The 13,150-nt window shown below is 42.3% G+C and overlaps 1 protein-coding gene across 3 annotated transcripts in view; it reads right to left on the minus strand.

Moving 5' to 3' along the window:
* The window catches only part of ESRP2 (epithelial splicing regulatory protein 2), an 80,607-nt gene that overhangs the window by 65,974 nt on the left and 1,483 nt on the right, over positions 1 to 13,150 (minus strand). For all 3 annotated transcript variants that reach the window (XR_011559822.1, XM_070760463.1, XM_070760464.1), the window contains exon 3: positions 12,746 to 12,874. Coding sequence is in view for 2 of the 3 variants with exons in the window: in XM_070760463.1 (XP_070616564.1) it covers positions 12,746 to 12,874 (129 nt within the window). In the remaining variant the exon portion in view is untranslated. The remainder of the gene's footprint in view (positions 1 to 12,745; positions 12,875 to 13,150) is intronic.

The raw sequence follows: 13,150 nt of genomic DNA on the forward strand, positions 1-13,150 counted from the left end.
CTTCAAGCTCTGACAGGATAGTCAGACAGGGAATGGAAGGGAAAGAAAAATGCTGCATATCTTGACTGCAACAAGACTCGCCTATGCTCAATATTAGAAGAATAAGAATATACCCACAGAAGGAGTAGTTTTATATAAAATACAGTATTAATGTGTGCAGAGATGGACAGACTAACGCTTGAATTAAAAGGGAAAAAAAAGAGACTGAATATTACGAAACTTTGGAAAAATGAAATCACTGGTGAGAAGAAAGGAGAACCTTCAAACTAAGGAAAGAGAAGTGTAATACATGTATATATATATATATAATTTGTAAATGGTAAAGTTTATAAAGTGAATACTGAGGTAATAATTTAGGGTATTTAAGTGTAAATACTAGAAGATTCGTCACATATTTGTTAATTGTTTCTTTTTTGTTGTTTGTTATGTGTGTTTTATCAATAAAAAATTTTAAAAATGAAAAATCCTGTCAGAGGTAAAGAAACGTCTTGGATGTGAAGTGAAACGTCTTAAAAACAACAACAAGAAAGTCCAATTGCCTCTTGAAAAAGCACCTTTGGGACAACAACCATGGCCTTGGTGACTGAGACTCTCCACAGACTTTTAGCTACACAATTTGGGATCTGATTGTGGCCTTCGACCGTGTGATACCTTTTCAGGTGATCACTGAATAATGGTAACACCATACAGGGAGTTTTGAACTTACAACCAGACATTTATCCATTTTTTGAGGTTACATTGCCACTGAAATGAATGACTTAAGACCTTTCCCTGCAAGGCCTAGCCAAATGATCGAAATCCATGCGTTTATAGCAACTAGCATGTGTTTATAATGGTCGCAATTCCTGGGAATTATACAATTTCTATTTTGCAACTTTCCCAGCTGTCTTTGCTTAAAAACCACCGACTCACTTATTACAGGGGTGTCAAACTCAAGTCCTGGGTAGGGTCAGACCTAGCCTGCAGGATGCTTACATCTGGCCGGTGAGGTTGCCCTGGAAACGGTGAAGGACCGGTCCATGGCGCCTCTGCCAGTGAAAACAGAGGCCGTTGCAGCTGAAAGTGAAGCTCATGAGATCTGTGTGCAGCCCTTCTGGGCTCTATTTTAACTGTCACAAGGTTGCAGGAGGCTGTCGCAGCCAGAAACGGGGCTCAGGAACCTATTTTTGCTGGCAGAGTGTTTGGGTCACTAGAGTGCCACCGACCCGAGTGACGTCAAGCTGGCCATGCCAATGCCAGCTCCATGAGGCCAAACACAACCCTGAAGTAACCCTCAATGTAATCGAGTTTGACACCCCCGAGTCAGTAGTGGGTTCTAAAACCCATTGCTATTGGATCATGCATGCGCATGTGCAGAATGCGCATCCAAAGCAGATGGGCGGAGCCTTCCGCCACCATCACCATCAGTTCACAGAAACAGGCCGAACTGGGAGCAACTCGCCGCTGCCTTGACTTAATAACTGTAGAGATTCCCTTACCAATCATGGCAAATTTTTAAAAGGGAATAAATTTGGGCAGAGTTCACTTCGCAGCTGCTAGTTTTGCACAATTGGGACCTTAATGGAGTCCATGTACGATCTAATAAAAGACAAAGAAATACGTTTGCAAGCTTTTAAACGGTGCATCCAAACAGATGCTTTTGCACATCTAAATGTTTACAGCCTTTTCTGAAAGAGCCATGTGTTTACAGTGTAAAGTATACACTGTCACTCCCATTGTTCCAGTTAACAAATTCCACACAAAAAAAACCCTGGCTTCCTTCACCAGGGCAAAGAGCAATCGGCTAACATGCGCAAAGGGTGAGGTGCATTTGACTGCTGTTCCTGAAGTCTCTCCAAGGTATGCTCACCTCTGAACAGCCTGAATGTTCACTTTCCCTTTCTAAAGGTTCGGCCGCGACAGCAATCGTGGGCCTCCCCAGATATGCCCATGTCTCAACAACACTCCGTGGCCTGCACTGGCTGCCGATCAATTTCCGGTCACAATTCAAAGTGTTGGTAATGACCTACAAAGCCCTACATGGCATTGGACCAGAATACCTCCGAGACCGCCTTCTGCCGCACAAATCCCAGCAGCCGATTACCGTAGGTCCCACAGAGTTGGCCTTCTCTGGGTCCCGTTGACTAAACAATGTCGTCTGGCGGAACCCAGGGGGAGAGCCTTCTCTGTGGCGGCCCCGGCCCTCTGGAACCAACTCCCCCCAGAGATTAGGACTGCCCCCACTCTCTTCACCTTTCGTAAGTTATTAAAAACTGATCTTTGTCACCAGGCATGGGGAAACTAACACACACACCAATTGTCAAGGCTGGTGTATGGTTTGATTGGTTGTGTGATTATTTTATTTTATTATAAGGGTTTTAAATTGCATTTTAAAATTGAATTTGTACACTGTTTATGTTGTTGTGAGCCGCCTCGAGTCCTCAGAGAGGGGCGGCATACAAATCTAATAAATTATTATTATTATTATTATTATTATTATTATTATTATTATTATTATTATTAAAGCCACGCCTGCAGGACCAGACGTGGTCACGATACCTGTCATTTTTCCACCCAAAGCAGGGGTAGGTTCCCATTCCCGCCGCTATCGGTGTGCTGTGCATATAGCATTGCTTTTCCTGCATGCACGCACATCCCAGTGTGTTTTTGCTTCTGTGCATACGCAGGAAGCAAAATCTTGTGAAATGATGCGAATGTGAGATTTTGGCAATTTTTTGCTTCCACGCATGCAAAAAATCACCTAAATTTCTCGTGCACATATGTCCCCTTACAAGAATTGCTTCCTGCGCACGCGCAGAAGCAAAAACATGCTGGGATTCATGCAGACACACACAGGGTAATCAAAGCTGTGTACGCAGCTCAACTTTTGATACCAGCGCAGTGTCCTTTACCATTCCGGTAGCAACTCACTACTGACCCAAAGTCATGCATTGTGTATTGGGTCTTTTGTGAGACTCTTGCCAAGAACAATCTCTATGGAAATTCTCAGCCATCCAGGCCATAGTTAATCCCAGAGGTGCTTTTCCCCTAAGAGGCAACTGGACTCATGAAAGTGTTGAAAGAAACAGCACATTTGGGACTTGCCAAGAATAGTAACATTCCTTGAAACGTGTGGAGTTCTTGGGGCTCTCTGAACTGGGTTGTTTTGGGGGGGGGGTTGTTGTTGTTTGCAAACCTTTCATTCATTCTCTAGCAGAGAGCAAACCCCCACTCCCTTCTAGCCCTGAAGATGTTACCTAGTTTGGTAATGAAATGTCTGCAAGAAAACAACCAACCAAATTCAGAAAACATCAAAGACTCCATGGTTCCCGAAAAATATGAGAAAGGAACAGCATATATATATTTTATATATATATATACAATACTACACAATTTGCCTGCTGCCATACTAGCCTTCGCACAGATGGAAAAACGAGGAAACTCCCACAGAAGAAGAGATATCATACAAAATACTGTCCTGTGCAGAAATGGACAGACTGACAATGTCTTTAAAAATGAATTAGAACTTTATGAAATCTGGGATAAATTATACTGTTGGGAATTTAAGAGGAATGTTGGGATTACAATATAGCGACAATTTAGAGATGGATAGATTTTTTTATATGATCGAAGGAGAAAAACTGAATTAATAATGTACATGACAGATAAATAGATAGATAGATGACACAGAGAGAGAGAGAGACCAATAATTATATAACTTATTGAAACTGGAACTTCATGTCATATTCATGGTTTTTTGTGTTTCTTTTGTTTTAAATGTGTTATAAATAAATAAAAACTTTTTATTTTAAAAAAAGTACTCCATAGTTCAACCCTGAGCTACAAATCATGTCTTATGTCAATATTCCTGAGAGCTGTCCTGACTTTAGCATGCCCGAGTATGCTAAACCAGCTGATTCTGTCCTACAGACCTGGTAAAGATCTCTTTAAATGGTCAAGAACCATTGGGTTTATACCAGAAAACAGATGGCCTTGAATCATCTTGGTATATATACCACTTTGTACAGATACAGAATAATAGAGTTGGAAGGGACCTTGTAGGTCATCTAGTTCAACCCCCCCCTCCCCGGCCAATCAGGAGACCCTACACATTTTTGTCAGATGGCAGAAGTAGTCCAGTCTCTTCTTGAAAGCTTCCAGGGATGAAGCTCCCAGAATCATCAGAGTTTGGTTCTTGGCTTAGCATCAGTGGTGAAATGCTACTGGTTTGGCCCAATCCAGGCATACCTGTAGCGGTGGCTGCCGGTGGTTTGGAGAAGCAGTAGTGGTGACCATGCAAGTCTCCACCCACCTGTCCAGATGTCTTTATTTTCTTTTTTTTAACCCTCTGTGCATGCGCAAAGACTTTTGTGCATGTGCAGAGATTGAAAAAGCATGTGCGATGGGAGCGTGCAGGCTTCCGAGTCGGTAGGGAACGTAAGTTAAATTTCACCACTGCTTAGCACGTTCATGTGAATTCAGCGATCTGCTTTGAAAGTCATGACCTATAGATGGAACAATTTATCAAGCTAACTGGCTAACAACAACAACAACAACAACAACAACAACAACAACAACAACAGAATTGGAAGGGACCTTGAAGGTCTTCTAGTCCAAGCCCCTGCTTAGGCAGGAAACACTACACTACTTCAGACAAATGGTTATCCAACATCTTCTTAAAAACTTTCAGTGTTGGAGCATTCACAACTTCTGGAGACAAACTGATCCACTGGTTGATTGTTTTCTCGGGAAATTTTTCCTTAGTTCTAAGTTACTTCTCTCCTTGTTTAGTTTCCACCCATTGCTTCTTGTGCTTTGGAGAATAGGTTGACTCCCTCTTCTTTGTGGCAACCCCTGAGATATTGGAAGACTGCTATCCTGTCTCCCCTGGTTCTTTTCATTAAACTAGACTTACCCACTTCCTGCAACCGTCCTTCATATGTTTTAGCCTCCAGTCCCCTAATCATCTTTGTTGCTCTACTCTGCACTGTTTCTAGAGTCTCAACATCCTTTTTGCATCATGGCGACCAAAACTGAACGTAGTATTCCACAAGCTAGGTTTAAAAACTTAGATGTGTGAACTCAGTCAACTACGAGTTTATAAAACAAGGGGCCAGAGAAGTCTAGCTTTTCAAAGACTGCATTAACTTTTGACGGGAAGGGGTGGATGATTTACGGTTTATAATTTTCTTCATGCATTAATTAGCTTATTCACTGGGGCTTCTTCGGTGCGCAGTACGACTTGTTTTTAAAACCGTAACATAATTTAATTTGTGTACCCAGCCAACTGTGGCTTTTCCCATTATTCACGATTACAACAGTCCGTGACTTGGTACGGCAAGCAAAGGTGGGCAAATTCTGCTAAGGGTGGCTAAACCTAAGTTGCAGTTGGAGATAAACAGGGTACTGTCTCATAAAAGTATCGAACGTAATTATAGTCTGTTGCTTGAGAAGTGTGACCCGGAGGGATGGGAAACAGAAGGAACGGGCAAAGTGTATTTAAGCTGCTACAGCTGTCTTTGGTTGTAAGAAGCAGGGCAAGATCTAACTTGCAGCCAGAATACTCATTTTGGAATCGTTTCCAAACCACCAAAACTCACTTTGCAGTCTTAACTGGTTTTTCCTGAAGTTTATCCAACTGGAGAGTGAAAGAATAGAAATATATCATATGTAATGGCTCCTCCCCTCTCAAAAAGACTTCAGCTGTTCCAGAGGCTTCTGTTCTCCTATAATTAAGGATGATTCAGCTGGGCTTGGAGGAGACGAATTAAAAAAACCCAGCAGCCTTGAAACAACACAGCATTTTCATCTCTTTTCCAGGGAGGTATTTGTCAAAGGAAACTGCAATCCAGTAACACGTTTTACCTCCTCAGCAAACACACTCACAGGAGAGTAAAAGGAGATACAAAAACAAACAAACAAACAAAAAACCCCAAACAACCCACATTCAACAAAGTTTTGCAATTGCATTTATCCATTTTCAATTTTTTCCCTCCAGTTTCCAACCCCAAGCTTGGAAAGATACATAGGAAGAAAAGGGGTTAGGAAATATTTACATTCACGTTTTATTCATTGATTTGATTTGATTTGATCTGATCTGATCTGATCTGATTTGATTTGAATGCCGCCCCTCGCCAAGGACTCGGGGCAGCTCAGAACATAGCAAACAATATACAGTGTACAAATCTAAAAATCCAATTAATTTTACTAGAAAAACTTTAAAACTCTACCAACACTTAAAATCATTCATTCCCATTCCCACCACAAAACATACTACATTTGAAATAAATTAGCTGAGCTAAGCTAGTTGTTCCTCGTGTTTATAGTAACACATTGAAAAAGAACAACATTATCCTGCCAAGGACAACAGAAAGAAAAGTACCGAACATGTTCATATGTTGTTCAAAGTCTCCGAGTCTGCGGAGAGGGGCGGCATACAAATCTAATCTAATAAACAAAGCCAAAACAGACCAATCCCCTGGTATTCTACCACGCGTGCAATCCAACCTCCTAAAAAAATCTAGGTCAGCCTTCTTGAACCTGGAGTCTCCTACATGGGTAAGATTTACTGAATTGCATTTGTACAGCCGTCTATCTCACACTCATGCATAATAAAACAATCCATAAAACAATCCATTAAAAGTAACCAATTTATTTTTTTAAAAAATACTTTAAACAAGATGGTGGAAAAGCATACAAGAGAATATTCAATTAACAATAAAGGAGAATACTCAGGATTGAGATGAGGAGTCCCTAGTGCTGCCTGACCTTAATTGTTTTCTTGTGGACATTTCATTACCCAACTAGGTAACATCATCAGTGCTAGTTTTGATAACAGTGATGACATTACGTAGTTTGCGTCATGAACCGTCTGCAAGAAGACAACCAAGCTCAGAAGGACCAAGAACCCCTCATATTCAACTAACTACCATATAACCATCTAGCCATCTTAAACCCCCGTTTTAAGAGCCAGATTAGCATCCCTGGTACACTATAGGGGGATTATGAAAAAATATCATCTGTCACTTCTAAATGGTTCTATCCAGTCCTCAATTGACTTTGCTTTTATTCTATTTTAAAAGCAAGTTCCAGCCCCTGTGAAACTGAAGAGAAAGAGTAATGCTACTAAATTAGCTGTATTATCACAGAGCTGGCCTTGGGGGAACATAAGGCGTTACCAACAACTGTTTGGAAACATGAATGGGAAGAAGACATTTCATACAGAATTTATACTGAATAACAGAATTGGAAGGGACCTTGGAGGACGTCTAGTCCACCCACCTGTTCAATCAGGAGAACCCATACCAGTGATGCTGAACCTTTTTTCTGCTTGAGTGCCAAAAGGTTGGGTGGATGCGCAATAGCATGCATGCACATGCCCATAACCATAATGCAATGCTCTCCCCATGCATGAGCACAAAACCCCTCTCAATGCCTCCTCTGCACATGTTTGCAGGCACCATTGAAGCCTCTGGACTTCTGGTGGCCCCGTTGGGCCATTTTCCGTTCTCCCCGTGCTTCAGGAAGCTTTTCTGAAGCCTGGGAAGGGAAAAGAGACCAATTAGGTCCCACAGAGTTGGCCTTCTCCATGTCCCATCGACAAAGCAATATCATCTGGCGGGACCCAGGGGAAGAGCCTTCACTGTGGCGGCCCCAGCCCTCTGGAATCAACTCCCCCTGGAGATTAGGAATGCTCCCACCCGCAAGCTCTTGAAAACCCACCTATGTCACCTGGCTTGGGGAAATTGATATACCCCTAGCTGTCTTATTTTATGCATTATTATTTATCTGTCTTATTTGTCTGGATGTATGACTGCTTTTTTATAATGGGTTTTTAATAACTGTTTTTAATATTAGATTTGTATTTGTATTATTTGTTGTGAGCCACTCTGAATCCTTGGAGAGGGGCGGCATACAAGTCTAATAAATTGTTATTGTTGTTGTTGTTATTGTTGTTGTTATTATTATTATTAAAAGAACAGTCCAATGGGCCTATTGGAAGTTCATTTCTGAATTTCCGGTAGGCCTGTTGGGTCTGTTTTTTGCCATCCATAGACTCCGGAGGCTTTCCTGAAGCCTGGGGAGGGCAAAAACGGTCTCCCCTCCACTCTCTGGAAGACCAAAAATCAGCTGGACAGTGCATATATGCACACTGGAGCTGACACAAGGCAATGCCTTGCGTGCCCTCAGATATGGCTCCATGTGCCACCTGTAGCATGCGTGCCATAGGTTTGCCATCACTGCCCTGTACCATTCCAGACAAATGGCTGTCCAATCTTTTCTTTAAAAACCTCCATGAAAGGAAGACCCAACAAATTCTATAGGCAAGCTCTGAGCACAAGACAGCAACCTTCGGGACTGCCTTCTGCCGCACGAATCCCAGCGACCGATAAGGTCCCACAGAGTTGGCCTTCTCCAGGTCCCGTCAACAAAACAATGTCATCTGGCAGGACCCAGGGGAAGAGCCTTCTCTGTGGCGGCCCCCGCCCTCTGGAATCAACTCCCCTCGGAGATTAGGACTGCCGCCACCCTCCTTGCCTTTCGTAAGCTTCTGAAAACCCACCTATGTCGCCAGGCCTGGGGAAACTGAAATTCCCCCAGCTGTTCCATTTTATGTATAGTTTGTTTGGATTGTTTTTTTATATGGGTTTTTAAAATTGTTTTTAATATTGGATTTGTATCTCATGTATTATTTGTTGTGAGCCGCTCCGAGTCTTCGGAGAAGGGCGGCATACAAGTCTAATAAATAATAATAATAACCAACTTGTCATATTTCCAGGAAAGCAAAAGACTAGGATCCCAATCATAAAAATATACCCATTATCTTGCATTTTTCCTATCAAGCCTTCATTTAGTTTGCTGAAAGAGAATTTGCTTTTGTTTATTTATTTATTTTCAAAGTAAAAAAAGGGTATTTTAGAGAAACTCTCCAAGACAAAAGGCAGGAGATTTGCATCTGTTTAATCCCAAAGTAGCCAGAGGGCCTTGGGGTTGTTGTTGTTGTTTTTGGAACAACCATCTCTTCAATGATGTGAAGCCCCAAGGAATTTCTTCAAGAAGCTCCTGGGTTAAGAGAGTAGACATCTTTGCAAGGAAGGTCTTACCTTTGAGCAATGGCTGGAGAATTATTGGGCATGCAATTCAGAAAAAGAACTAGGTCAGTGAGGGCGAACCTTTTTTGGTTCGCGTGCCAAAAGAGTGTGGGTGGGTGTGATAGCACATGCGCATGTCCCCATATCCATTCCCTCTCCCCCATGCAGCTGCAACCCGCCTGCACTGCCCCTGCGCATGCACACAATTCCCCCCATCCCCGCGCACGTGAACAGACGTCACTGAAGCCTGGGATGGTGAGAAAACGGCCAAACGGGCAAACCAGAGGTTCAGAAAAACTGACTTCCAAACTGTTGTGCTGTTTTTCACATTCTGGAGCCTTCAGGGAAGCTTCCTGAAGCCACGGAGTGTGAAAAACAGCACAACGGGCAAACCGGAAGTCCACTTTCCAAACTTCCGGTTTGTCTGTTAGGCTGTTTTTCACACTCTGGGGCTTCAAGGAAGCTTCCTTGAAGCTTCCAGATGGTGAATTGGCCTTTCCAAGGCCAAAAATCAGCTGGCTAGTGCGCGAGTCTTCAGAGAGGGGCGGCATACAAATCTAATAAATAATAATAATTATTATTATTATTATTATTATTATTATTATTATTATTATTATTATTATTGGAGCTGACATAGGGTAACGCCTCGCATGCCCTCCCATATGGTTCCATGTGCCACCTGTGGCACACATGTCATAGATTCACCATCACAGAACTAGGTGATAATTAGGTTGAGAATTTTGAAATCTATGCTCAGAAATCTATTTTTTAAAGGGGCAGGGAAAACGACTCCTCCAAGCCTCACAGAGATTTTACAAAGCCATGTTTAAGTCCTGGAATCTGCTTTCAGTGTCAGGAATCAGCTACAGATTAACAAGGAATCAACCAGATGCAGAAAATTCTTGATTCATTTAGTGACCGTTCGAAGTGACAACGGCACTGGAAAAGTGACTGTTTTTCAGACTTATCACCCCTGCAGCTTCCCCATAGTCATGGGATCAATGCTTGGCAACTTAGCATGTACGTGTGGCAGTTGCACCTGATCCGCTTTTGCGACCTTCCGACAAGCAAAGTCGATGGGGAAGCCAGATTCCCTTAACAACCACGTTACTAATTTAAGAACAGCAGTGATTCACCAAATGTGGCGAGAAAGGCTGTAAACTGGGACAAGGTTCGTTTAACAACTGTCTTGCTTACCAGCTGACATTCTGGGCTTAGCTGCGGTCCTTAAATCGAGGACTACCTCAATCTGAGATAGAGAAGAAGAGTACACCGCCACCTGTTTTGGATCCAATGGAGTGGGACGTTGTCTTCTTTCCCTATTGTTGCTCAGAAATAGGAATCTTCTCACCCTCCCACCCGAAAAAAAGCATGATCTGTCACATCACGGGTACCAAAATTTCACCAAAGATGGGATGATTATCCTCAGAACAGACGCTGCCTCCAAAGGCTTTAGATCTGATTTCTCATGTTCAATGTTATTGGAGGATGTAAATTACTTGTAGAGCAATGCAGGGATGACTTGTCCTTGAGGACTGATGAAGGGATGTGAAACAGCAACTCGGTGGTGGGAAAATGGGAGGCGTGCACAAGAATTTCACACCTTAGGAATATCCTTAGCCTTGATTCAAGCTGGGGACAGTGAGAACTCTTGTTGGCTTCTGAAATTCTGCTGTTCTATGCCCCACCAATGGAATAAAATTGTGTGTTGAACTTAATTTAGCATTTCCCATGTGCTTTGTGATATCTTGCTGTGGTCTGGTCCAGGAAAAATTGTATAACTTTGCTGTAGAATAGCAATTATTAACCTGGTTTGGGAAAGAAATGGTCTTCCATGGAGTGGGACTGGGTGGGAGGGAGGGAAGGGGTTGGTTTTGCATACAACTTAGATCCCTAGTTCCCAACGTGGGGTCTACGCCCCACGGGGGGGGGGCAATTTGATTTTTAATAGGGGCAATTGGAACCTTGTTTAAACCAATTTAATGGCCTTTTAGGTTTCCTCCACATGAGTAGGAGTTCACTTTTTGAATAGTAAGAATTATATGTCATAGGGGGTGGGATCAGGATTTTGGAGATGCTTAGGTGGGGCATGGGCAAAAAAAGGCTGGGAACCACTGATCTAGATCCTGCACATGTGAAGATGAAGCTTTGCCCACTCAGCCGTTGCCGCTGCGGCCCAATTCCTAACAGGCCATGGACCAGTACTGGCCCCAGGGTTTTTGACCCCTGCTGTAGAAGATGCTAAAGTTCTGTCCCACGTTTCAGAAGTTTATTAAAATTCTCAAAAGTTTCCTAACCAAACAGCAACACACAATGTATCTAAAAACTTTTCAAGTGAATTTGCACACATAGATTTGTCAACATTAAGCAACAAATAGAGATTATTAATCTAAATGGGTCAATGTGAACTTGCTAACCGAAAGATTATTATGCTTAGAAATGACTTAGGACATCCAAGTTTTTAAAATATCTCATAGCCTGGCTTACATTCAAACATAATGCTAAGTCGGGATTTTTTGAAAAAAGATTCTCTGGACAAGTCATAAAGGTGTGGCTGACAGGCAACACAAACCGAATGATGACAGGTAACACAAAGATAGATGATACATATTAGATAGACACCAAAGAGACACCTCCCTAGGATGATGAAAGACCAGGCACAGGGTGGAAAACCAGTAATTTATAATGAAGGTGAGATGTTTTATCTACTCATTGCTTTCACATTTGCACTTTATTACTCTACCAGCTTCTAACACTCATCACTGGTCAGCAAAACACTATCAACCATGATCATTCCACACAACCTCATTCCCAAACCCATCACTCTACTAAACAAACAATTCCCTCAACACTGTCAAACGTTTTACTAAGTCTGCACTTCTATTTCTACTAATTTTTTCTCATCATTCTTATCATCCTTTTCCTCCCACTTAGGACTGTATGACTGCCATTTGTTGCTTGTATCCTAAGATTTTTATTAATATTGACTGTTTCTTCATTGCTGTCAAACTATTTAGTAGGTCTGCATTACTATTAATTTTCTCATAATTCCTATCACCTATCTCCTCCCACTTATGACTATATGACTGTAACTTGTTGCTTGTATCCTTACAATTTATATTGATTGTTTCCTAGTATGATTTGATTGCTTATTGGTATCCTATGACTATCATTGTGTTGTATCTCATGATTTTTGACAAATCTACATTTTCTTTTATGTACACTGAGAGCATATGCACCAAAGACAAATTCCTTGTGTGTCCAATCACACTTGGCCAATAAAGAATTCAATTCTATTCTATTCTATTCCGTTCCGTTCCAATTAAGTTAACTAAATATTGGATTTAACCATGTTTACTGATACAGAATAAACTGGCTTAATTGCAACTCAAATAAGCTATAAATGCCAAGATGGAGTTCAGAAAGAAATAAAAGCAAAAGGATGAAGGGTGCTGGGGTGAACTCAGCCACGGCAGGCCACCATCAAATGTGGCCGCACACGTGGCAGCTGGTGCCAGCCAGCCTCGGTTGCACAATAACCACGCTTAACTTTGCAAGGGGTGAACCGCCGGGTTGCTCTCGACAATGTTTTTTTCTCAAAGCGAAAGTCTCCTGTTTGCTCGATTGCATCACTCGCAATCCCGCTCCCTCGCATCCACAAGTTAAACCCTCACCTGTTGGAGAACCCGATCCAGAGGCTCCGCTTTGGCCAGGCTTTCGGGGGTTAACCCTGTCAGTTCTCGGCACGGCTCGCTTAGCTCCAAATTGTCTGCCTTCACCAGGCATTTGTGCAGCGTCCCTACCTGAAAATGTTTAACAAAGAAGGCAAAGGGGGGGAGGGGAGGGGAAAAGAAAAAAGTAAAGTAAAACTCCAGGAACTGGATGGAGCGACTTGGTGAAAATAATGTGTATTAAAAAGTGGTTAGAACCCCAGTTGGATCCCTTTGAGATTGGAAGGGATGGCTGAGGGGTGCAATTGCTAATTTCACAAACTTCCCATCTCATTTTCTCTCTCTCTCTCTCTCTCTTCCCCCTTGGTCTTCAAGGAGATTCACAGTCTTCCCATAAAAAATAGAGAT

This window comes from Erythrolamprus reginae, chromosome 9 (genome assembly GCF_031021105.1).
Source record: "Erythrolamprus reginae isolate rEryReg1 chromosome 9, rEryReg1.hap1, whole genome shotgun sequence".
NCBI classification, from domain to species: Eukaryota; Metazoa; Chordata; class Lepidosauria; order Squamata; family Dipsadidae; genus Erythrolamprus; species Erythrolamprus reginae.